At 43.4% G+C, this 25,518-nt stretch overlaps 1 protein-coding gene across 4 annotated transcripts in view; it reads left to right on the top strand.

The window, feature by feature from the left end:
- si:dkey-24l11.2 (uncharacterized protein LOC100034462 homolog) overlaps positions 1-18,685 on the top strand; it is a 44,169-nt gene extending 25,484 nt beyond the window's left edge. For 3 of the 4 annotated variants that reach the window (XM_043680565.1, XM_043680564.1, XM_043680566.1), the window contains exons 8-12: positions 1,344-1,461; positions 2,284-2,407; positions 12,100-12,211; positions 13,772-13,884; positions 15,050-18,685. In XM_043680565.1, coding sequence (XP_043536500.1) covers positions 1,344-1,461; positions 2,284-2,407; positions 12,100-12,211; positions 13,772-13,884; positions 15,050-15,122 — 540 coding nt within the window. In that variant the 3' untranslated portion in view covers positions 15,123-18,685. The remainder of the gene's footprint in view (positions 1-1,343; positions 1,462-2,283; positions 2,408-12,099; positions 12,212-13,771; positions 13,885-15,049) is intronic. The other variant, XM_043680567.1, reaches the window with a different exon arrangement.
- The last annotated feature ends 6,833 nt before the right edge of the window (positions 18,686-25,518 follow it).

The following is a 25,518-nucleotide window of genomic DNA, read 5'->3' as shown; positions in this document are numbered from 1 at the left end:
CTATTGGTTTGAAACACACAAAAACAGAAATACTAGAGAAAGTCAAATGGTCACTGGACTGAGAACATTAACTCTGTTTCTTGTTCCACAGATGTTGCCAGACCTGCTGTGTTTCTCCAACAGTTTCTTTCTTTGTGTGCTTCTGATCTCCAGCATCCACAGCTCTTTGTTTTACTAATAGGAGGTTTGTCTAATCTGCTTCCTGTAGGTGGAAGCTGTAGAATGGGTTGTACTAAACAAACAGATTAAATAGGATACAAACTCTTTGAAACTCTTGTTTGACAATAGCTGTGCTGGCTGAACTGTGTTAGTTTCTAATCTTGAAATATTTAAAAAATATATATTGGCCTCCTTGCTTTCATAACCTCATTTCCTCCCTATCCCTGTAATCGCCTGTAGTTTTAAACCTTCCCAGAACTCTCTTCCTCCAATTTTCACCTCTTGCACTTCCTTGATTTCCATTGCTCCACTGTTGAGGGCCCTGTCTTTAGAGTCTCTGGCTTTTCCTCCTCCTCCTCAATTCTGTGTCTTTCTACCTTGCTCTCTTCTTTTAGTTTGCTTCTTAAAATGTGCCTCGCTAACTTAGCTTTTGTTCACCAGTCCTAAAATCTCCTTGTGAGACTTGTGTTAATTTTTATTTAATAACCCTGTGGGGCCTTTGACTAATAGACTGTATATAAATGCAAGATATTGTAAATGTAGGCTCACACCAGTTTTTCCTTCAGACGATCACTGCTGGCAAGTTAACCAGTAGAAGGCAATGTCTTTCAGATGCAGTGCATTCCTGCTGGGTTAGAACTGTGCTTAAAGCTAGTGGTATACTAAAAACAGAAAACTTGTTCACCTAGGCATCTAAAGCCAAACACTAATGATACTATGAGCAGTAACCAGCCTATATATATATTTAGGCAGCCACTTTTAGCTGTCCCCAATTGGAGCCCTGCTTATGTATCTGAGGCTGAGACACTGATCTGTTTTACACAGGATGTTGTCCTTCACATTGTGGACTAACGACCAAAATGATTCCAAAACAATTATTAAGAACACATCTTACTCACTCTACTAAAGTTGAACTGAGTTTTTAATTGATTTGAAAAGCCTGGCAATTGAGAGATGAATAGTGTTAATATTCCTACAAATGGCGTAGTTCACTATTCTTTAACTGCTCAAATCATTTTAAAGGTCTGAAAGTTTGCACTGTAAGATTAAGGATTGTTTTTAACCGCTAGTTTGCTGAATAAAAGATTTGAGAATTCCTCAGAAAGAGACTTAGACTTCCACTCCACAAGTTCTTTAACTATGCCTGACTGCGCAAGTCTTATTGTTTCTCTCTGATTATCTAGGGCCTCTCTTACGGCCGATACAAGGAGTTAAACTGCTTGCAATGTCATGTAAAACTCAGTGTTATGGTGGAAGCTGCACAGTTTTACCAGATCCATGCCCAATCACAGGATGAAACTGGTGAGTTCAAAAATGATGAAACTGTCTTTGTTAGACAGCAACTGTGGGGTCAGGGGTCCAAGGAGACTTGATGTGAGATAACGTTGATTCAGTGTATAGATGTAGAGATCTGTACTGAATATTCAGGACGGAAATGGTCATTTCATACGAGTCCATGACAACACTTGTGTCCAATTGGAACCTCGTTAACTTCCCCCACTCTCCCCAACTCATTTGTCAGTGAAGCCCTCTTTTCCATACTCCTTCATATGTATTTATAACTCTTGTCCCCATCCTTACCCCCACCCTTTGTAGTAATGAATTCCATATTCTCACTGCTGTCTCAGTAAGGAAGTTTCTTCCATTTTCTCATTTAGATTTCTTGATGTTAACCTTAAATTAGCATCCTCTAGTTATGACCTTCATCCCAAGTAGAATCGTTCTCTTTGCGTCCAGTCTACTAAACACTTCATAATTTTAAAGATCTCAACCTTCACCTCTCAGGAGAAACGAGAGCTGACCTTCCCAGATGGGTAATCTGTGCAGTTCTGTTTATAACCTAAAGGAATTTTAAGTTAAGTTTAACCGCAAGGAGCTCCTCTGTTTAAAGTTTAATTCAGGAATAGACTGTTATCTGATATACTAAAGATGCAACAACCTAATAAGAAATGGACAGAGCTTGCTGTTTACCAGGGTCTGGAGAGGTTCAGATTTGGCCTCTCATAGGGCAATAAATTCTAGGTCGGAATCTCCCTTGCTCTGCTTTCATAGTTTGTAATTCTGAGTATCTGTCACTTCAAGAACGTGCAGTAATCGGTTTTCTGCTCTAATCTGTCACTGAAGATGCAAATAATGCAGTTCATCGGCGTCGGAAGAGACAGCCCCCCGGACCTGTTCTTCAGTACGGGAAGCCCCTGCCTGAGTTTGGTACCTGTGTGCACTACAAGAAGAGTTTCCGCTGGCTAAGGTAAGGGTGCATTGCCAATCACAAAACTGAGCCTCACAGGATATTTCAGGAGGGGTGGGGTGGGTACAAAAATGTGGATAGTGTTCATTTGAATCTATTCCTGAGGAATGTGAAGGGGAATGCTATCACCTGCAAGCTCCCCTCCAAGCCCCACGCCATCCTGATTTGGGAATATTTGCCAGTTTCTCCTGTTGCTGGATCAAAGTCATGGATCTTCCTCCCTAATAGCACTGTGGGAGGCTCCTCCCCACTGTTTCAAGGACAGTTGGGGATGGGCAGTAATTACTGTCCCAGCCAGTGACAGTCATGACCTGTGAAAGAATATGTTAACCTCAATCGATGGCTATTGCATTATCCAGGGCATCGCCCGTAAGGAAGGAAATATTGGCCTTGGAAAGAATGCAGGACAGATTCACTAGAATAATATCGGCCCTAAAAGGGTTCCATTACAGCCTTGCACCATCTTGATTCCCTTGAATATAGATAATTAAGGGAGCTATAAGTGTACCCTTGATCATAATTAAAGCATCTGATAGAAATTACTTCCTGTGACGGTGCAGCTAATCTGCTCGGAGTTAGTAAAATCTGGAACCCATTCCCACACCCTCTCTCTAAAATATCTGTTGGGGCTGAGGATAAATGCAAATTTCAGACCAAAACTAAGTCAACTATAGTTTAGCAGTGGGATTAATGGTTATGAAGCCAAAGAAGTTGAGGATTTATGATACAGATTAATTATAATCTAATTGAATGAATGGTGGAACAGACCAAGGGGGCTGATGACCTACTCCTGAGTCTTGAATACTTTGCTTCTGTATTCACTAGTGAAAGGGACCTTGTCTTATGTAAGGATGGCCTGAAACAGGCTGATATGCTCAAACAGGGTTGATGTTAAGGAGGAGGATGGGCTGGCAACTTTGAAAAACATGAGAATAGATAAGTCCCCTGGGCCAGACGTGATATACCCAAGGTTATTTTGGGACATGAGGGAAGAGATTACCGCATCTTTAGCAATGATCTTTGCGTCATCACTGTCCACTGAAGTAGTCTCAAATAATTGGAGGGTGGCAAATGTTATTTCCTTGTTCAATGTTATGTCTCTCAAGCCTTATTGAATTCTTTGAGGATATGACATAACACATTGATGAAGGTAGAGCAGTCGATGTGGTGATTATGAATATCAACAAGGTGTTTGATAAGGTTCTCCATGGTAGGAGGCTCATTCAGAAAGTAAGGAGGCATGGGATACAGGGAAATTTGGCTGTCTGGATACAGAATTAATTGGCCCATAGAAGACAGAGGGTCATAGTCACAGATGAGGTGCCGGAAGACTGGAGCTTGGCTAATGTGGTGCTACTGTTTAAGAAAGGTGGTAAGGACAAGCCAGGGAATTATACACCAGTGAGCCTGACCTCAGTGGTGGGCAATTTGTTGGAGGGAATCCTGAGGGACAGGATGTACATGTATTTGGAAAGGCAAGGACTGATTAGAGGTAGTCAACATGGCTTTGTGCATGTGTTTTAAAAAATTCTCAAGGTCAGGTTCGTAGGAGAGTAGTCTGACACAGAACAAACGACCAAGAGGCGAGTCTGCTAGAATATGCTTCAGCTTTTTATTCCCCGCAGCGTCGCCAAAACCAGGTCTCATCTTACAACGGGTCTGGCTTATACTCGAATACAGGGAGAACTAGCCATTTGGATACAGAACTGGCTCAAAGGGTAGAAGACTGGAGGCCTGTGACCAGTGGAGTGCCACAAGGATCGGTGTTGGGTCCACTACTTTTCATCATTTATATAAATGATTTGGATGTGGGCATAAGAGGTATAGTTAGTAAGTTTGCTGTTGACACCAAAATTGGAGGTGTAGTGGACAGCGAAGAAGGTTACCTCAGAGTACAATGGGACCTGGACCAGATGGACCAATGGGCTGAGGAGTGGCAGATGGAGTTTAATTCAGATAAATGTGAGGTATGCATTTGGGAAAGCAAATCTTAGCAGGACTTATACACTTAATGGTAAGGTTCTAGGGAGTGCTGTTGAACTAAGATACCTTGGACTGCAGGTTCATAGCTCCTTGAAAGTGGAGTCGCAGGTAGATAGGATAGTGAAGGCGGCATTTGGTATGCTTTCCTTTATTGGTCAAAGTATTGAGTACAGGAGTTGAGAGGTCATGTTGCAGCTGTACAGGACATTGGTTAGGCCACTGTTGGAATATTGCGTGCAGTTCTGGTCTCCTTCCTATCGGAAAGATATTGTGAAACTTGAAAGGGTTCAGAAAAGACTTACAAGGATGTTGCCAGGGTTGGAGCTATAGAGAGAGGCTGAACAGGCTGGGGCTGTTTTCCCTGGAGCATCGGAGGCTGAGGGGTGACCTTATACAGGTCTATAGAATCATGAGGGGCATTGATAGGATAAATAGACAAAGTTTGGGGGGGCATAGGGAGGGCATAGGTTTAGGATGAGAGGGGAAAGATATAAAAGAGACCGAAAGGGCAACTTTTTCATGCAGGGGGTGATATGTGTATGGAATGAGCTGGATATATGAATAGGAAGGGTTTGGAGGGATCTCGGCTGGGTGCTGGCAGGTGGGGCTAGATTGGGTTGGGATATCTGGTTGGCATGGATGGGTTGGACAAAGGGTCTATTTCCATGCTGTATATCTCTATGACTCTAGTAGATGGAAAGTTTTCAGCCTCGAGTTCAGTGACCAGTAATGTTCCACAGGGACCTCTGCTCTTTGTGATTTTCATAAATGATTTGGATGAGATTGAGGAAGTGGAAGAGTGGGTTGGTAAGTTTGCCGATGATGCGAAGGTTGGTGTGGTGATGGATAGTGTGGAGGGCTGTTGTAGATTGCAATGGGACATTGACAGGATGCAGAGTTGGGCTGAGAATGGCAGATGGTGTTGAATCTGGAGAAGTGTAAAGTGATTAATTTTGGGAAGTGGAATTTGAATGCTGAATACAGGGTTAAAGGCAGAATTCCTGGCCGTATGGAGGAACAGAGGGATCTTGGGTTCCATGTCAACAGATCCTTCTAAGTTGCCACCCAAGTTGATAGGGTTGTTAAGACGGTGCATGGTGTGTTGGCTTTCATTAGCAGGGGGATTGAGTTTAAGAGTCGCAAGGTTATGCTGCAGCTCTATAGAACCCTGGTCAGACCACACTTGGAATATTGTGTTCAAGTCTAATTGCCTCATTATAGGAAGGATGTGGAAGCTTTAGAGAGGGTGCAGAGGAGATTTACCAGGGTGCTGTCTGGACTGGAGGGTGTGTCTTATGAAGAAAGGTTGAGGGAGCTAGGGCTTTTCTCATTGGAGTGAAGAAGGATGAGAGGTGACTTGATAGAGGTGTACAAGGTGATGAGATGCATAGATAGAAGACTTTTTTCCAAGGTGGAAATGGCTATCATGAGGGGCCATAATTTTAAGGTGATTGGAGAAAGGTTTAGGGGAGATGTCAGAGGTAGGTTCTTTACACAGAGTGGTGGGTGTGTGAAATGCCTGCGGTGGTGGTAGGGTTAGATACATTAGGGACATTTAAGCGACTCTTGGATAGGCACATGGATGATAGTAAAATGTAGGGTATATAGGTTAGCTTGATCTTGGAGTAGGATAAAAGTATGGCACAACATCAAGGGCCAAAGGGCCTGTACTGTTCTTTGTTCTATGAAAGACCTACTACTGCTAATGCACCTTGGGAGGGTTTAAACTAATTCAGCAGGGGCGTGGGAACCTAAATATAGCTCCAGTGTACAAGAGGTTGAGGGTAGTGAGGTCAGAAATAAGGTTTCAAGATCGCAGGATTGTAGGCAGAAAGTTGGTTTGAAGTGTGTCTACTTCAACGCCAGGAGCATCTAGAATAAGGTAGGTGAACTTGCGGCACGGGCTGGTACTTGGGACTTTGATGTTGTGGCCATTTTGGAGACATGGGGAGAGCAGGGACAGGAATGGTTGTTGCAGGTTCCGGGGTTTAGATGGTGGTAAAAGAAGGGGAGGGGTGGCATTGTTGGTCAAGGACAATATTATGGTGGCAGAAAGGACTTTGAGAAGGACTTGCCTGCTGAGGTTAACCTTTTCGGAGTTTTCTATAGACCTCCAAAAAGTCCTAGAGATGTAAAGGAAAGGATATCAAAGATGATTCTGGATAGGAGCGAAAGTAGCAGGGTCTTTGTTATAGGGGCCTTTAACTTTCCAAATGTTGACTGGAAACGCTATAGTTGGGTACTATAGATGGGTCATTTTTTTGTCCATTGTGTGCAGGAGGGTTTCGTGACACAGTATGTGGACAAACCAACAAGAGGCAAGGCCACATTGGATTTGGTATTGGGTAATGAACCCGGTCATGTGTTAGATTTGGAGCTCAGTGAGCACTTTGGTGATAGTGACCACAATTCGGTTACGTTTACTTTACTGATGGAAAGAGTTAGGTATATACCACAGGGCAAGAGTTATAGCTGGGGGAAAGGCACTTATGAGTCGATTAAGCAAGATTTAGGATGCATAGGATGGGAGAGGAAGCTGCAGGGGATGGGCACAATGAAATGTGGAACTTGTTTAAGGAACAGCTACTGTGTGTCCTTTATAAATGTGTACCTGTGAGACAAGTGGGCGAGCAAGGGAACCGTGGTTTACTAAAGAAGTTGAATCTCTTGTCAAGAGGAAGAAGGAGGCTTATGTTCGGATGAGACGTGAAGGCTTATTAGAGATACAAGTTAGCCAGGAAAGACCTAAAGAGAGAGCTAAGAGAGGGGACATGAGAAGACTTTGGCAGGTAGGGTCAAGGAAAACCCTAAAGCTTTCTATCGGTATATCAGGAATGAAAGAATGACAAGAGTAAGATTAGGGCCAGTCAAGGACAGTAGTGAGACGTTATGTGTGGAGTCCAATGAGATAGGAGAGGTGCTAAATAAATATTTTTCATCAGTATTCACGCACGAGAAAGACAACGTTGTCGAGGAGAATACTGAGATCCAGCTATTAGACTAGACGGGATTGAGGTTCATAAGGAGGAGGTGTTAGCAATTCTGGAAAGTGTGAAAATAGATAAATCCCCAGGCCTGATGGGATTTATCATAGGTTTCTCAGGGAAGCCAGGGAGGACACTGCAGAATCTTTGGCTTTGATCTTTATGTTGTCATTGTCTACAGGAATAGTGCCAGAATACTGGAGGATAGCAAATGTTGTTCCCTTGTTCAAGAAGGGGAGTAGAGACAACCCTAGGAATTATAGACCAGTGAGCTTTACTTCAGTTCTGGGTAAAGTGTTGGAAAGGATTATAAGATAGAGGATTTATAATTGTCCAGAGAGGAATAATTCGATTAGGAATAGTCAGCACAGTTTTGTGAAGGGTAGATCGTGCCTCACAACCCTTACTGACTTCTTTGAGAAGGTGACCAAACAGGTGGATGAGGGTAAAGTGGTTGATGTGGTGTATATGGATTTCAGTAAGGCATTTGACAAGGTTCCCCTCAGTAGGCTATTGCACAAAATACAAAGGCTGATTTAGCGGTTTGGATCAGACATTGGCTAGCTGAAAGAAGGCAGAGGGTGGTGGTTGATGGGAAATGTTCATCCTGGAGTTCAATTACTAGTGGTGTACCGCAATGCCTGTTTTGGGGTCACTGCTGTTTGTCATGTTTATAAATGACCTGAATGAGCGCGTAGAAGGATGGGGTAGTAAATTTGCGGATGACACTAAGGTCGGTGGAGTTGTGGATAGTGTGGAAGGATGCTGCAGGTTACAGAGGGACATAGATAAGCTGCAGTGCTGGGCTGAGAGGTGGCAAATGGAGTTTAATGTGGAAAAGTGTGAGGTGATTCACTTTGGAAGGAGTAACAGGAATACAGAGTCCTGAGCTAATAGTAAGATTCTTGGTGGTGTAGATAAACAGAGATATCAGTGTCCATGTGCACAATCCCTGAAAGTTGACATCCAGATTGGTAAAGTTGTTAATAATGCATATAGTGTATTAACTTTTACTGGTAGAGGGATTGAGTTTTGGAGCCATGAGGTTATGTTGCAGCTGTACAAAACTCTGGTGTGGCCGCACTTGGTGTATTGCGTACAGTTCTGGTCACTGCATTATAGGAAGGATGTGGAAGTATTGGAAAGGATGCAGAAGAGATTTACTAGGAGGGAAGGTTGCCTGGTGCGGAGGCCCTCCTCTCATTTATCTCTCCACCCTTCAGGCACTCTGCCTGTATTCCTGATGAAGGGCTTTTACCCGAAACGTCAATTTTCCTGTTTCCTGAACTGGAAACTGCTGTGCTTTTCCAGCACCACTCTATTCCGGAATCTGGTTTTCAGCATCTGCAGTCATTGTTTTTACCTGGTGCGGAGGGAAGGTCTTATGAGGAAAGGCTGAGGGATTTGAGGCCGTTTAGTTAGGGAGGTGGTTACGAGGTGACTTAATGAGACATATAAGATAATCAGAGGGTTAGATAGGGTGGATAGTTGGAGTCTTTTTCCTCTGATGGTGATGGTTAGCATGAGGGGACATAACTTTAAATTGAGGGGTGATAGATATAGGACAGATGTCCGAGGTAGGTTCTTTACTCAGTAGTAAGGGTGTGGAACGCACTGCCTGCAACAGTAGTGGACTCGCCAACTTTAAGTGCAATTAAATGGTCATTGGATGATAATGAATAGTGTAGGTTAGATGGGCTTCAGACTGATTTCACAGGTCGGTGCAACATCGAGGGCCAAAGGGCCTGTACTGCGCTGGAATGTTCTATGTTTTACTGTTGTAACTTTTAGATTTCAGTAAATCTATTGTCAGTAATTCAGTAAATCGAATAATCGACAATTACAGAGAAATGACCACTGCCCATGGTTTTATTGTTCTCTTTGGACTTGTTTCGGACTTCCTTTTCTTTCACAGGAATTAGGCACCACTGGCAGGTCAGCATTTATCACCCGTCCCTAAATATTCTGCAGAAGTGATGTGCTGCTATAGTCCGTGTGGTGTAGGTGCTTTTATGAAGGAATTTTCACTAGTGGCGGTGAAGAAACAACCATGTTGTTCCAATTCAGGATTGTGTATGGCTCTGAGGGGAGCTTGCTCGAAGCTCACCTTTCGTGAGAGAACTTGGGGATGGGTCATTTCCTGAACAAATTTAAGAAACTCCAACCTGCCATTCTATTCTCTTCTGCCTATGAGTCATCTCATTCCTTGATAATGTTACCACATGATCCATAAGCATTTATTATAATAGCTTCTTGCGTGACCCTTTCATCTAATTCTTTTTGAAAATCCAAATGCACTGGATTTCCCCATGATTTGCTCTCCCACTTAGCAGATTTGTCAATCATGATATGCTGTGTTGAGTGAACCATGCCATGATTGTCAAGTTCCCTGATTCTACATGTCTCATAATAGATGCTGGATTTTCCAGCGCTGCTGACATGATGCCAACTGGCCTATAATTCTCTATTTTGTGTCTCTTGCATTATTTACTCTTCAGTGACATTATCTGAAAGCATAATATTAGTTTCCACTTGTATATGAACAGCACCCAGCTCTCTCACACTGTCACTCTCTTTCAAATAGTTCATTGTTGCTAAATTGTTTGATCATCCAGTACAGAATATCAGTCAGTAAGTTCCTCCAATTAAATGTTAAGACGAGCAGAGCCAGAGCTCTCATTCACTGCCATGAGCCCTGTTCCCTAGTTACTGACTCCATCGATCTCCATAGCAACTGTTTGAGATTGACCCAGACTGTTTGACAAGCTTTTGTGGTGTTCTTGACTGTGAAATTAATTTTCAGCCACACACTTGTGTTATCTCTAAGACTGCCCGCTTCTCCATCCCTGACATTGCCTGGCACCATCCCTGTCATTTAAACTTGTGAATTAGGAGCAGGAATAGTCTATCTTGGTCCCTCAAGGCAGTTTTGTCATTTAAGTAAGATCATTTCTGACTGAAAACTTTACATTCCTGCCTAACCTTGGTAACCTTTCACCCCTTGCTTATCCAACATTGCCTTAAAAATGTTCGGAAAGCTATCTTTTCGGGAAAAGAGTTCCATAGACTCTCAACCCTCTAAGAGAAAATGTTTTCCTCATTGCTTTAAATGGCTAATCCCTAACTTTTAAAGTGACTATGTGTTCAATTTGAATAGAGACTCTGTGTTCAAGAGTCTCTCACGAGATTAAATTCCTCTCCCCCTTGTCAGGGCCCCCTCAAGATTTTATATATTTCAAATCAAGCGACCTTTTGCTGTAAACTCCAGGCCTTGCCTGGAAAACCTTTACTCATAAGACAGGCTGCCTATTCCAGGTATTAGTCTAGTAAACTTTGAATGCCTTTTCAGGCATTTGGAGTACTTGAGATGTAGTCTGACCAGCGCCTGTATAACTGATGCATAACCTTCTCCTTTTGTACTTGATTTCCCTTGCAACAAACAATGCTATTCCACCATTCTATTAGCTTTCCTAATTAGATGCACCATCTGTATACTAACCCTTTTTTTTTAGGACACCCAAATCCCTCTGCATCTCAAAGCTGTATAATCTCAGCATTCAGATAATATGCTTTTTCAATTTTTCTGCCAAAATTGACAGTTTCACATTTTTCCACGTTATTCCTCGTTTTCCAGATCTGTGCCTATTGTTTTGAACAGACTCTACGTCCACTTCTCACTTCCTTTCCTATCTTTGTGTCATCGGCAAATTTAGGAACTGTACATTTTACTTCTTCATTGACATCATTGATGTAAATTATAAAAAAGTTGAGTTCCCCGAACTGATCCCTGTAGTGTAAAATGTGTTAATCTGAAACCAGAAAATAATCGAGTGAAACCTTCTTTCTGTTTCTTCTTATCCAGTCGATCTTCTATCCAGGCTAGTATGTTACCTGCTCCACTGGGAATTTCCCATATCCTTCAATGTGGCACCTTATCAAATGCCTTTTGGAAATCTGAGTACAATAAGCTTTAATCTGCAGTTTGAAAGGGAGAGGGTACAATCGGAAGTGACAATATTTCGGTTGAACAAAGGGAACTATGGAGCTATGAGGGAGAAGCTGGCTTGAAGGACTGAATGGCCTACTCCTGCACCTGTTGTCTATTGTCGTGCTTTTGGATTAGTCAAATCGCGAGGTAGCAAGTGCTCCTGCCGAGTCTTCTACATTTTACCCTCTCTAAATGTGAGGATGTTCAAATCTCTGCAGCACTTGCACTAAGTTCTGTACAGCCTTGCCACCCGAGCCTGCTGACCCAAACTGATTCCTAGACAAGAAAAGAGCTGTCTGTGGACTGGCTGCTCCCATTTCTGATCTCCCTGCGCCTCACACTTTTGGAGATGTCTGCACTCTTCGAATTCTTGAACGTTCTAGATTCTAATCTCCATCATTGGTGGTCATGTCTTCAGTTGCTCGGGTGTTGAGCTCTTTTTAATCTGTTTTTAGTGGCTGCCATTCTACTGAAGGTTGGCCTCAAATTAGCTCCAACAGAGAGACTGACGATCTCTTCTGCTGGAGAGACAGAATTTCAGTTGAATCCACTAGCTGGAGGGTACAAATGCTTAAAATGGAGCCCCATCACATTGCAGCAATGTTTCTTGAAGTTTGCCTGCATCGCTGGGGTTGGGGAGCTCAGAACGTGTGGTAAGCAGGGTGGTTGTATATGCCTGCCCTCTGATCTCGCTTAGCGATTCTATACGGCTGATCCTTTGTGCTGACTGGTTTCAGATTTCCATGCTGTGGTAGAGCGTATCCATGCGATGTGTGCCATGACGATGACCAAGACCATGTGATGGAGATGGCCAATCGAATGATCTGTGGGTACTGTGCAAAGGAGCAGGTGAGCAGGCGATCTCCTCTGCTGGAGGGAGAGAATTTGAGGAGTTAGCTGGAGGGTATGAGCATCACTGGCTAGGCCAGCATTTATTGCCCAGAGAGCAGTTAAGTTGACCACGTTGCTGTGGGTGTGAAATCCCATTTAGGTCAGACCAGCTAAAAACAGCAGATTTCCTTGGATGGGTATATGAATAGGAAGGGTTTGGAGGGATATGGGCCGGATGCTGGCAGGTGGGAGTAGATTGGGTTGGGATACCTGAACGGTGTGGACAGGTTGGACTGAAGGGCCTGTTTCCATGCTGTACATCTCTATGACTCTAAAGGACATTACCGTTGTAGTTTGAGGCGCGGGGGGGGGGATACTGAGAGGCCTTGATAGTGTGGACATGGAGAAGATGTTTCCGCCAGTAGGAGAGACTAAGACGTGAGTGAAGGGATGACTCTTTAGAACTGAGATGAGAGATTTCTTCAACCCAGGGGATGGTGAATTTGTGGAATTTGTTGCTGCAGAGGGCTGTGGATGCCAAGCCATTGAGTGTCTTTAAGACACTAATAGGTTCCCCTTTAGTAAGGGGATAAAGGGATATGGGGAGGAGACGGGAGAATGGGCTGGAGAAACCTATCAGCCATGATTGAATGGTGGAGCAGACCCGATGGGCTGAATGGCCTAATTCCACTTATATATCTTATGGTCTAACTGAGGTGGTGATATGTTCGACATCTTTGTTCCACATTTTCTTTATTGAGTGGAAATTTCACCATCTGCCACAGTGCAATTCAGATCCATGCCCCTAAACATTAACTTGGGGTTCTGGATTACCAGTCCTGTGACATTACCACGACATCACTGTGGCTAGAAAGAATTCGACCCTAAATTCTCTTTCCCCCTCCAACCTCCAGCCTGAAATCAGTGTCCCTTCACAGGAAGCAGCTCTCCAGAGGTTGTGTACTATTCTGCAGGGAGGGAGATGTGTGAGGAGCTCCTGAAAGCTGGTTGCTGGTCACACTCGGTGAGTGATTTAGTGTCGGCCATGCCTCAGTGGATCATTGCATACCCTCCTGAATCACATGGCTGTCAGTTCGAGTTCCACCACACGGGCCCGAGTACTCACTATTGGCTAATGCTCCACTGTGGTACTGAGAGAGTGCACTATTAGGAGGTCACTGTTACATTAAACAGAAGTATCATCTAACCCAATTTAAAGATACATCCTGGCAGCAGATTTATCTGTCAGCCAGTGTCACTGAAGCCACTGCTGTTAGAGAGAGTTCGCTGTTTGTAAATTAGCTGTAGCAGTTTGGTACCATTACTATAATGACTCAGCTTCATACTCGGTGGTGGGGGGGATCCAGGTTATAAATAGGAGCATTTTAACTTCATAGCGGCCAAGTGAAATTTGTGATTTTTTTTCCTCCTGGATTATATTGATCACTTTGACACTATGTATTTTGTTTGGTGTTAAGGTTGTGTCAGTCAGTGTAACTGATAACTGAGCTATTGGGTTTGCGTGTGTGAAAGGTGCCCTGATTAGCATCAGGTTAATTTCGGGCTCCCTCTTTCCAGCCGTACAGCAACGGGAAGCCCTGCATTTCCTGCAGAGCCATAATGACAAAAGGCTTCCACTCCAGTCACTGGGAGGGAGGTCAAGGCTGTCGCAACCGAATCAAGATGAGTCAGTAAGTGTCCTTCTGCTAATCTCCTCCAGAACATCTCCATCCCCTTCACTTCCATCCTCCTTCCCTGCTGCTGTCTCTTCCCCCGCTCATCTGCAGTCCTCTCCTCTTTCCCAGAGTTTCTTCCCTTAGTGGCATTCACTTCTTTATTGGGAATATTGCCTGTGATTTTCCCTAGTGAACCTGCTGAGAACTGGAACTGGCCTTGTGCTGTGGGCAGGGCCTGGCGTGCCAGGCACTGGGGATGTTGGTTGTGCTATGTTTGTTGTAAAGGACGTGTCCTGGGCTGCTCTAGCCTCTAGCTGTGATGCCCTCTCGAGAAGGAAGAAAGGAGGTTGAGCCAAATGCTCCTTTTAACGTGTCCTCCAATTGGATCACAGAATGGGGAGTGCAATTATTTTTTAAAATCCATCATTGGTGGTCTGTGGGGATGGCTAGCAGTTAATGCCCATCCTGTTTTCCTGTGACGCTGGTGGTGGCCTTCCTGTTTGTTACAGTTTTCTGAGTCACTGCAGTCAGGAGTCAGCTGCAAAGGAGTGGGAGCTATATTATATTTAGATTCCCTTGAGTGTGGAAACAGGCCCTTCGACCCAACAAGTCCACACCGACCCTTCAAAGAGTAACCCACCCAGTCCCATTTCGCTCTGACTAATTGACCTAATACTATGGTCAATTTAGCATGGCCAATTCACCTGACCTGCACATCTTTGGACTGTGGGAGGAAACCCATGCAAACACGGGGAGAATGTGCAAACTCCACATAGACAGTCGCCCGAGGCTGGAATCGAACCTGGGATCCTGCCACTGTGAGGCAGCAGTGTTAACCACTGAGCCACCCGAAACTCAGTCTTTTTCAGTTATGAATGAGAATAGTTCACTAAATGTTGAACCATTGATACCACGTTTCTCTTGGAAAGTTGTTCAGGATGAGGGGCTTAAAGGGTGAAGAAAACATTTATAAAGTGGTATTGTCAAGCGTCAAAATGGTAAAAGAAACCTTCCTGTTTATTCCTGGTTTCCCCATTCACAGCGAGTGAAAGACTGTGGTGTGGTTCAGTGAATAGCTTTGTGTACACTCCTTTCCAAACACGTGACTTTGTGCTCAGTTAGTCAGACAGTTTGGTCTGTCCTTTTATCCTGTATTCATTCTGTGTTCTTCCTTTCACAGCAAAGACAAACAGAAATATTCAAACTCCATGAAAACAGTGTCACGCCGATCCCAGCGTCAGCATCAGAAATGAGCAATGAGGCCCCTGACTAGAGATCTCGAACTTGGATTGTGGCCTTAGTAATGACTCCATGAGTAGGTGTGGTGTGCACGCGTGGTTCTTTTTTTAACCCCAATTGTTTCTCTCTCCATTGAGATGGTGAAAAGATAAACGTTATTTTCAGATTTTAAAGAAACAAGCTGATCTTGTGGAGGTTGGGGGGGATGGTGGAGCAGCCCCAGGAAAGAGGAACGGGACAGCTTTTAGTTTGATCTCTAGGATTTACACTAGCAGCCACCTTCTCTCACCAACCCCTCCCCCCAACCCCATAGATACCTGTGGATGAGAAACACAGTCGGCAGGAAGCCATTGTTTACTGTAGTCCAGCTCCCCTTTGAGTCCCGGGTTCAGCCGAGTTTGTGCCACCACATCAAGAAGGAAGAAGTTCCAGATGTGATGATGATTCTCCTGCTAGCGTAGCTGCATTTATGCTGACAATGGTGAAACCATGTGTGCACTCAGGTGTGTGGTTCAGATGTGACTCTCAAACTGCCAGATATAATCTGGCACAGAGGCCTCCCTCCTTTCACTGGCCTAGGGGGCAGTGCAGTTCATTCTGTCTGCGATTTTAAACTGGGTGTAGAAATTTGAGTAAGGCACTGTAGGACAGCCCAGCATTGACCCCCTGCACAGACTCTGGATGGTGTCTCAACTCTAGGTCCAGGCTGCTCCTCATGACTGGAGCTTGCAGACAGAAATTGTGTTAAAATTTTGGTTTTGGAATGTTAGCAGGTTATCACTGTGGTGATCCTCATTTAATTTGGCTGTTTTATAAAATGCAGTCACATCTCCTTCCATGCAACATGTTGCCAAACCAACAATAAGCAAGGAAGCCGTCCTGGGCCTGGAAATGATGATAGCAGGGAAGGTTATAACCCTCCCTTGGTTAAGCCTGGGCATCTGACTAGGATTAAGAGCAGTGGGCAGTGCCAGTGTGGAAATGCGTAAGTAATACTGTGTCTGATTTTATCCGTCCCAGTCTCGAAGAGCTTGCTAGGGAGCAAGACGCTGTTTCCCAAGTGAGCATGTTATTCCTTGCTTGTATTATGCTTGGGACTCTTGTACAGACCTGGTGCAGTTATTCCCAAATGATATACTGACAGCATGTTGGAGGCTGCAGGAGGCCATTCAGCCCCTGAATTGGCTCACCTGTTCAATGCAGCAAAGCCAGATCCTACCCCTTAAAACCCTCAGCTGAAAAAATTCTCTGAAGTGAGCTCTGAGTTTCGATAATGAGAACATGCCAGATATTTGTCATATTGAGGCAATGCAGTTGAGCTCTTTCTGACCACTCTGCGCACATACTGCCTTCCAGCAGATGGCAGCAGTTCCTCCTTTCCAAGTCAAGGGACCCAGAAGCTGATCACAGTCTCCTCAGCATCGGCATAGGCTCAAAACATCACTGTTTCCTAACGCCGTGTGCCACAGTTCCCCAGCCAGGGAGCGTTGACTCCAGGACCTTCAAGATCAATTTACCGAGGTTGTAGAAATTTAAGAAAGTAAACTCAATTCACCAGGGTATTATAAAGAATGTGGAATGCACTGGATAGTTGTTTTGAGTTTGTCCTTTTGCCTGTTCAGTTGCAGATTTGATTCCACAAATAATGTCTGACAGTTGCTACCTCTGGGAGTTCTCTTTTGTGCAAATAAATTTAAATCCTGATGTGAAAACCCAGCATTTCCCATTTTGGATAACGAAATTGCCGAATCACCCTTCTTAACCAGGTCTCAATTTTATCCTGAGTTTATAGCCTTGTGCAGACTATCTTACCCACCTCCATGTTGTCGTGTCTTGTGTTCAGGTTCACTCCTGAGAAAGAATAAGAACCACCTGACAGTCCACCATTAAAAGCATCACCAGCAATGCTAACCTGATTCTAACTGTTACTTGCATAAAGGGGGGGGCGGGGGTAAGAGGTTTAATTTCTTCTTCTCCTTCAACCGAGAGTGATGGGTTGCATTGTTACCGTCTGTCATCCAGCCAGATATGGCTACAGGTTGAACACCGCTCCTGGTGTGAATAGATTCAGGTTCCATCGACTCTATCCTGTTCCCATATTTATGTCTGAGCTCACTCTCCTGTTCCCATCTTTTGCGTGAGATAAGAACAGAAAGTATTAGAACCCCTCAGCAGGTCTGGCTGTCAGTGGAGACAGTTAGCCAAGTTTGACGAGGTGACCTCGTCAGAACTATTGACCTGAAATGCTAACACGGCTCCCCTCTCCCAAGCGGCAGCCTGGCCAGCTCAGCATTTTCCAGCATCTTTTTATTTTAGATTTTCAACATTGTCATCTTGTGTTAGATTTGTGTGTGTGTGGAGGGCAGGGCTCTGTGTGTGTGTTTGTGTGTGGAGAGTTGGTGTGTGTGTCTCCTACTTTAAGGTTTTCCCTCCTGTTTCTCATTTCCAGTTTTAAAAATACTTTGGACTTGCTCTTTCTCTCTCTCACACACGCACACTCTCTCACTCTCGAGCTGCTATTCCTTCTTAGTTTCTTTGTCACGTGCTTGTGTTTCTGCCAACTGTATCTTCCATACCCCAACAGCCACCCACACATTTGACTGCCACGTTTTTGTATCACTATGGATAAGGAGAGGAGAGGGGAGGAATCGAAAGGAAGCTATTTCTTTGTTTAAACCAAAAGCTGAGCCTAAAGTAAGTCAGTTACCATGCGAGTGTTCCAGTGCCTGTCTAAACAAGAAATACACAGGTCTCCACTCGCCACATCTCAGTGGCAATAGCCACCAGTGGTCAGTAACCTGAATTACTTGGCTGTCTTGGGGGTTTAACCCCACACAGTCCCTAATTCTGATGTGACTTTTCCATATTAAGAAATGACTAAATGTCCCTTTTCTAATGAGTGCCTTTGGTTTCTCAATTGTCCTGTCACAGTGACCACTGCCCATTGCCTGAATCCCCCTGAAAGGAACAATCTGCAAAGATCCTGCAACTCCACCTTGACGTCTGGCCCACAGAGTGCTTAGACACTGACATAATTCACACTTATCCAGTCAGGTCCACAGGGCAGCTTCTCATCAAATCTTACGGCACTTTGAAGGGTGGGAAGTTTGGTTGTGCAGTGATGTCTCTCGGGGGAGTTTTAATGCCTTAGGTCAATCACAATTTGCTAGGAATGCAGGCAGTAACTGGGCAGCTTTCAGACCACCTTGGTTGTACAATATCTCTGGTACCGTTGGAAGTTTCTGATTTGCACTAATGATTGTTGAGGTTCCCTGTCCAGCATTGGGAAGCTGGTTAAACCCCCCCTCCCTCTCCCAAAACTGAAGTTTAAATTGATTTCCTTAGGCTGGAGGCAGGTTAGCCCAGTGCATGTTGTTGCTATGGCTATAAACAAATAGTATTTTTTTGGGTGCAGTAATAGGATTCAATTGAGTCATATTTCTGATTTTTGTGCAAAATTGCCACTCAAAAGACTTAATGTGACAAACACTGGCAAGATATTTTAAAATAGGAAAAGAACTCATTTGCATGTATGTAGAGTTGATGGTATTTTAAAATAAACTTTAGTTTTGTCAGTTTTGAGATGTTTGGTGTTTTGCTGTAGATCGAATTGATTATAAAGCCACTGCACATTACAGGCCTGTTCTGAAAACTCCATGATAGTTGTATCACAAATTCATGGCCATTTGAGCCCATCGAGCCTGCTCCAACATTCCTGTACTCCACAGTCTCCCTGTACACATGATGCCTTTCGCGTCAAGATACTTATCAATTTCTTCAATATTTTTGATGACTTGGCCTCCAGCCTTAAAGGTCCCGGATAGGCTGTAGAAATCGGACTGGTCTCCACGGAGAAGAGAATGTTGAAAGGGGATTTGATTGAGGTTTTCAAAATGGTGAGGGATGTAGAGAGAAAGAGGCCATTCCCATTGATGGGAGGATTAAGAGCCAGAGGACACCCATTTAAGGGAAGTGGTTAAATAAACGATCGCACCATGTTTTAAATCTTTCTTACACAGCAAGCGGTTCAGACCAAGGGCACAACAAGGTGAGTAGCACTAGATGAATTCCTCTTGTGGAGATACAGCACAGAGAGGATGGGCTGAACATCCATTATCTGAATTGTGGCATGCTCAAACATGATTCACATCCCACAGTACCACATGCGATGAAAGTTCAAGTACTCCTGGATTTGTCTCCATTCTGAATGAGAGCAACATATGCCCAAGGAAGGAAGGTAAACTTACTCTCATTGCTTTGCGTCAGAATCCAAGAACATCTACAGATTTCAACAAGCCACTTTGTCACAAGTTTTGATTTGTAGCTTAACTTATCAAGAAGTGTGCTAGGTAGTTTTGTTATTCTTGGGGCAATATGGAACCAATAGCTGTCCACTGGATACGGCCATCACCAGCTGCACTTCACGTACCCACAAGGAAGGAAACTGGAATATCTTCAAGCTGAAAAGGTAACTGGTTATGATGTGAAAGAATCTGAAGTTCTAGAAACAGAATATTTCTTAAATGGTAACAGTGCTAATAATGTGTTCCTAAAGGGTTGAGAGTTCCTTGTCCATGGTCACTGAATGCAGGTGCAGTAAACAGTACAATGGCATTCATTTCAAGCCACATTTGTCATAGAGGAAATGCAGTGGAGGTTTCCAGATTAATCCCTGGCATTGTTTTATGAGGAGAGATTGTATTGACTGTGTCCACATTCCCCAAAATTTCAACGAATGAGAGATGATTTAATCAAAACTGACAGGGTGGGTGTGACTTAGAATATTCCCTCAGCCGGCAATTCCAGAATCCGGGCACTATAAATGTTCTGTCCTGAGAGTAAGGCCGAGATCAAGCTGAAGTTTGTTACCTGGAGGGCGGCGCATCTGTGGAAACTCAATCATTGAGCAACCTCAGGACAGAAATCAATAGATTTCTGGAAACTGACAAAGGGATAAGGGGATAATGTGGAAAAATTACATCGGAGGTAGAAGATCAACATTAATCTCACTGAACAGTGGAATGCACAATAGGCTGAATAGTCTACTGTCAGACCTTGATAATAGGCCACATGGTTTCCTGTGGTGTTCTACTCTGAAGTATTTTAGGGCCTAGTAGTGTCGCTATTCATCCGGATATTTAGATAATATTCCAGGAACTGGGTTCAGATCCCACCATAGCAGATGGTGGAATTTGAATTCAGTAAAATCTGGAATTAAAAAGCTAGTGTGCAACTTTAGTTGGTACGGCAAATGATAGTAGTGCTTACTAAATCTTTGCTTTAAAAGAAAGTGGGTTTCGAGGAGAGTATCTTGAAGGACCTAAGAATCCTAGAATATGTTGAGATTGTCAAAGGAGCTGACATGGATGAGCCGGAGCTTAGAACTGGAGGAGGATACAGCACTAAGGAGCAGTCAGACCACATAGGGTCATAAATTTTAATATCGAGGTGAGTTGGACGAGGATGAATAGGAATTAGTTGAAAGTGGCAGCAGTTTTGAACAAACTGAAGCTTATGGAAGGAATCAGTGGGAGATCAGTTATTAACACACTGGTCACCGAAGGTTGTGGGTCAGCTCAGCGCAGAATCACTTTGAGTTTCCAAGATTATAAACAATAATGTTTAACCTGAACCATGCAGGTGATAGGATCCTTACACAGATGCTGAAGACATGGAGCTTGGGGCCAAAGGTGAATCTTCTCAATGCTGAACCTAAGCTAAGTCTGGCTCATTTGCTGAGTGGATGATGAATGGACTGAGAGGTAGCATACAGATGTGGAACAGCAGAGTTATCCTAAGGAGTACAACATTTTACTCCTTAGGATAATCCTGTAGAGATTCAATGTAAGTGAAAAGCTTTAACAATGTCTTTTTCAGCAATATTTAAATTCCACACTACCAAATGACTACATAGTTGAGGGGATGAGAGAGAGAAGCCATTGCTGGACATATTGTGGCTAAGTTGGAAAAAGCAAATGAATAGGTGTGTTGAATGAGGATGGTATAGTTGGGAGTTTGGGGGAATAGCACAGCAAAGTCAGTCAGAGGGTGTGATGCCTAACTTTGATTAAGCCTGTTAGGATGCATTGGGAAATTTTAAGACCCGATTGGAGAGATTCATACTTAATTCACACATTGGTGAGGTTAGAAAACAGACAGTGATTTCATTTGTGTTTTTTTTAAACAGAAGGGTGATAATGGGCGTTTTGAAAGAGTGAAAGCCATTTGCAAAGACAGTGAGCAAAAAAGATGACAAAGTATCAGATTCCAGACCTGAAAGTGGATTTCACAGATGTGTTGCAGTTGGAGAGGACATAGAAGGGACCTTAGAACAGACCTGAAGCCAGAATTGAGTGTCTTGCATTTCCACCAGATGATGACATTTGGCATGGAGGGGCATTGAGTTTGTGAATAATTAAACAGAACTGGAGGATGCTCAACAGTGTAACTTTGTGTAGATTCCAACAGGTTTAGTGCATATTTTATTAATTATTTATTCCACTATTGCTCTGAGACAAATAAGGATTGGAACCAAACTGTGCCTCATAAAGCCTGAATCAGGGACGTGAGCTGGCAAAACGCAGTTTGCCAAGTGAAGATTTTAAGACCTAAATGCTTTAATCAGAAATAATTTCTTTGGAACCAAGAAAGAATCTGGAGTAAACAGCTCTAAAAATCCCTGAATTATCCAGTCAGCAAATGCAAGAATTAAACTTTTCAATATCTGTGCCAACAGTTAATTTTATGTTGCATTAAACAACTCTGGTCTGCCAACTCCACTTTCCTGCCTTATCTCCATAACCCTACTGCTTTCCTGATTAAAACATGTCTGTCTCAGCCTTGAACATACTTAAGAATACAGCTTCCAAACCTTCTGTGGCTAAGAATTCCACAGGTTCACTACCTTCTGAGAGAAGGTATTCCTCCTCATCTGTATAAATAGACTCTCCCACAAAGGGAAACAACCTTTCCACATCTAGCCATTTCAAACCCTCTAAGCGTCTTGTACGTTTCAGTAAGGTCACCTTTCATTCTTCGAAACTCCCATGAGTACATCAAATCCCTGCAGTGTGTCAACTCCACACTGTGTCCAAAGAGCAGTGTCCTGATACAACCCACAACCTCCCCCCACTGTCCCTATAAACCTGTATTTCCCATGGTTAATCCACCTAGTCTGCATATCCCTGAACGCTGGAAAACTTTGCATAGCCAAACTATCTAACCTGCACACCTTTGGAAGGAAACGCATGCAGACATGGGGAGAATGTGCAAACTCCATGTGTGCTGGAATTGAACCCATGTCCTTGGCACTGTGAGGCAGCAGTGTTAACCACTGAGCTACTGTGCCACCCTCAGGCCCAAACGACTCAACCTCACCCAGCATCAAACAAGTGAACTATCTCTGGACTGCCTCCAATGCCAGCATATATTTCCTTAGATAAGGGATCAAAACTGTTCACAATATTCCAACTGTTGTCTGACTTGTGCCTTGTATAGGCGAAAGTGAGGACTGCAGCCTCCAATGCTGTGCATTTCCAGCACCACTCTAATCTTGACTCTAGTGCCTTGTATAGTTTTAGCAATTTTTAGACTCCATCCCTTTTGTCATAAAGAGCAGCAGTCCATTTGCCTTCCTTACTACCTGCTGAACTGAATTCTTGCTGTTGATTGACACTAAAATATGGCACTTGAACATTTATGGTCCCTGGGTAGTGTTTGAAATTATAAACTTGAAAGCTGTTACATTAGAATAGAAAATTGCTTAATGTAACAAAATATGTATCCTTTTTTAAACCTGAACTGCATCTTAATACATGTTGGAATGTTACATGTTTTATCATTTAGAGGAATATATTGCGTTTAGAAGCAGTTCAGAGAAATTTGGTGCAGCTGGGATGGAGGGAGTGGTTTTATGAAGAAACATTAGGCCGATGTGATTTGTAATTTAGAAGTTAAAAATCACACAACACCAGGTTCCTGTTGGTCTATAACCTGGTATTGAGAGTTTTTTTTTTAACTTTATCCACCCCAGTCCAACACCGGCTCCTCCACATCATGTAATTTAGAAAGTTTGAGGGACATTCTTATTAATCTGTTTAAGATTCAGAAAGGTGACATGGCAAGAACGTTTCCTGTAATGGAAGTCTAGAAGGTGGGAGGCAGAGTTTTAAGACAAGGCATGTCCCATATAAGATGAGGTTTCTTCTCCCAGAGTGTATGGAATTCTATCTTCCATGTGATTGAAAACGTTCAAGGTTGAGTTGGACAAAGTTGAGGGTTTTGGGGGAACAGACAAGAAAGTGGGATTAAAGATACAATTAAATCAGCCATTACGGGTGTGTTAAGATCATAGGGCCAGTGGCCTAGTCCTGCTCCTTTCACTTTTGTTTTTATGCTCTTATAGATGTAGTGCCTGATTCTTGGAAAAATGTTGCATTGACAACACTCTCCTGATCTACAGCATCTGTGCTTGTAGTTACCTGTCAGGAAGCTCATAGGATTCGAGTCACTTTAATGTCGTCTTCAGCACCGAGACATAGGTTTGGTCCATGGTTCTCAGGAATGGCAGGACTTCTTGAAGATCCTGGAGATGCATGCGGACCAGCAAGAATTGAGAGTCAGGAAAAGAGGAAAGGGAAAATTGCTGAGCGAATATACACCAGTTATACATTTAATGATGTCTCAAGACCCTGTATTACCAAGTCTTAAACCCACTGACTCAATATAACTTATAATATACTTATTACAAATAACCTATGACCTTCACTCATAAGATCTTCCCTCCATACCAGGCAACATCCTAGTAAATCTCCTCTGAACCCTTTCCAAAGCTTCCACATCAGTCCTATGATGTGGTTACCAGAACTATACACAATACTCCAAGTGCGGCTGCACCAGAGTTTTGTACAGCTACAACTTGACCTCATGGCTCTGAAACTCAATCCCTCGAACACACTGTATGCCTTCTTAAAAACCCTATCAACCTGGGTGTCAACTTTCAAGGAACTATGTACATGGACACAGATCTCTCTGCTCACCTGCACTACCAAGAATTTTACGATTAGCCCCAATACTCTTTATTCATATTACTCCTTCCAAAGTGAATCATCTCTCACTTTTTTGCGTTAAACTCCATTTGCCACCTCTCAGCCCAGCTCTACAGCTTATCTATGTTCCTCTGTAACCTGCAGCATCCTTCCGCACTATCCACAACTCCACTGACCTTAGTGTCATCCACAAATTTATTAACCCATCCTTCTACGCACTCATCCAGGTCATTTATAAACATGACAAACAGGAGTGAACCCAAAGCAGATCCTTGCAGTACACCACTAGTAATTGAACTCCAAGATGAACATTTCTCATCAACCACCACCCTCTACCTTCTTTCAGCTAGCCAATTTCTGATCCAAACTGCTAAATCACCCTCAATCCCATTCCTCTGTATCTTGCACAATAGCCTACCCTGGGGAGCCTTACTGAAATCCATATGCACCATATCAACCACTTTACCCTCAGCCACCTGTTTGGTCACCTTCTCAAAGAACTCAAGGAGGTTTGTGAGGCATGACCTCCTTCACAAAACTGTTGACTATCCCTAATCAACTTATTCCTTTCTAGTTGATTATAAATCCTAACTCTTCTATTCTTTTCCAACACTTTATCCACAACCGAAATAAGGCTCACTGGTCTATAATTACCAGGGTTGTCTCTACTCCCCTTCATGAACAAGGGAACAACATTTGCTATCCTCCAGACTTCTGGCACTATTCCTGTAGACAATGATGACAAAGATCAAAGCCAAAGGCTCTGCAATCTCCTCCCTGGCTTCCCAGAGAATCCCTGGATAAATCCCATCTGGCCTAGGGGACTTACCTATTTTCACACTTTCTAGAATTGCTTAACACCTCCTCCTCGTGAACCTCAATCCAGTCTAGTAGCCTGTATCTCAGTATTCTCTATGACAACATTGTCTTTTTCTAGTGTGAATACTGACAAAAAATATTTATTTAGCACTTCTCCTATCTCCTCGGAGTCCACACACAACTACCCACTACTTCCTTGATTGGCCCTCATCTTACACCAGTCATTCTTTTAATCCTGATATACCAATAGGGTTATATATTTAGGTTTTCCTTGATCCTACCTGCCAACAATTTTTCATGTCCCCTCCTGGCTCCTCTTAGCTCTCTTTTTAGGTCTTTCCTGGCTAACTTGTAACTCTCAAGCATCCTAACTGAGCCTTCATGTCTCATCCTTCTTCCTCCTCTTGAGAAGAGATTCAACGTTTTTTAGTAAACCACAGCTCCCTCACTTGACCACTTCCTTCCTACCTGACAGGTACATACTTATCAAGTAACTGTTTTTTGGACAAGCTCCACCTTTCATTGTGCCCATCCCCTGAAGTTT

This window comes from Chiloscyllium plagiosum, chromosome 40 (assembly GCF_004010195.1).
Source record: "Chiloscyllium plagiosum isolate BGI_BamShark_2017 chromosome 40, ASM401019v2, whole genome shotgun sequence".
In the NCBI taxonomy this organism is placed as follows: Eukaryota; Metazoa; Chordata; class Chondrichthyes; order Orectolobiformes; family Hemiscylliidae; genus Chiloscyllium; species Chiloscyllium plagiosum.
The sequence above is the reverse complement of the archived record's forward strand: the minus strand, read 5'-3'. Positions and strand labels throughout refer to the sequence as shown.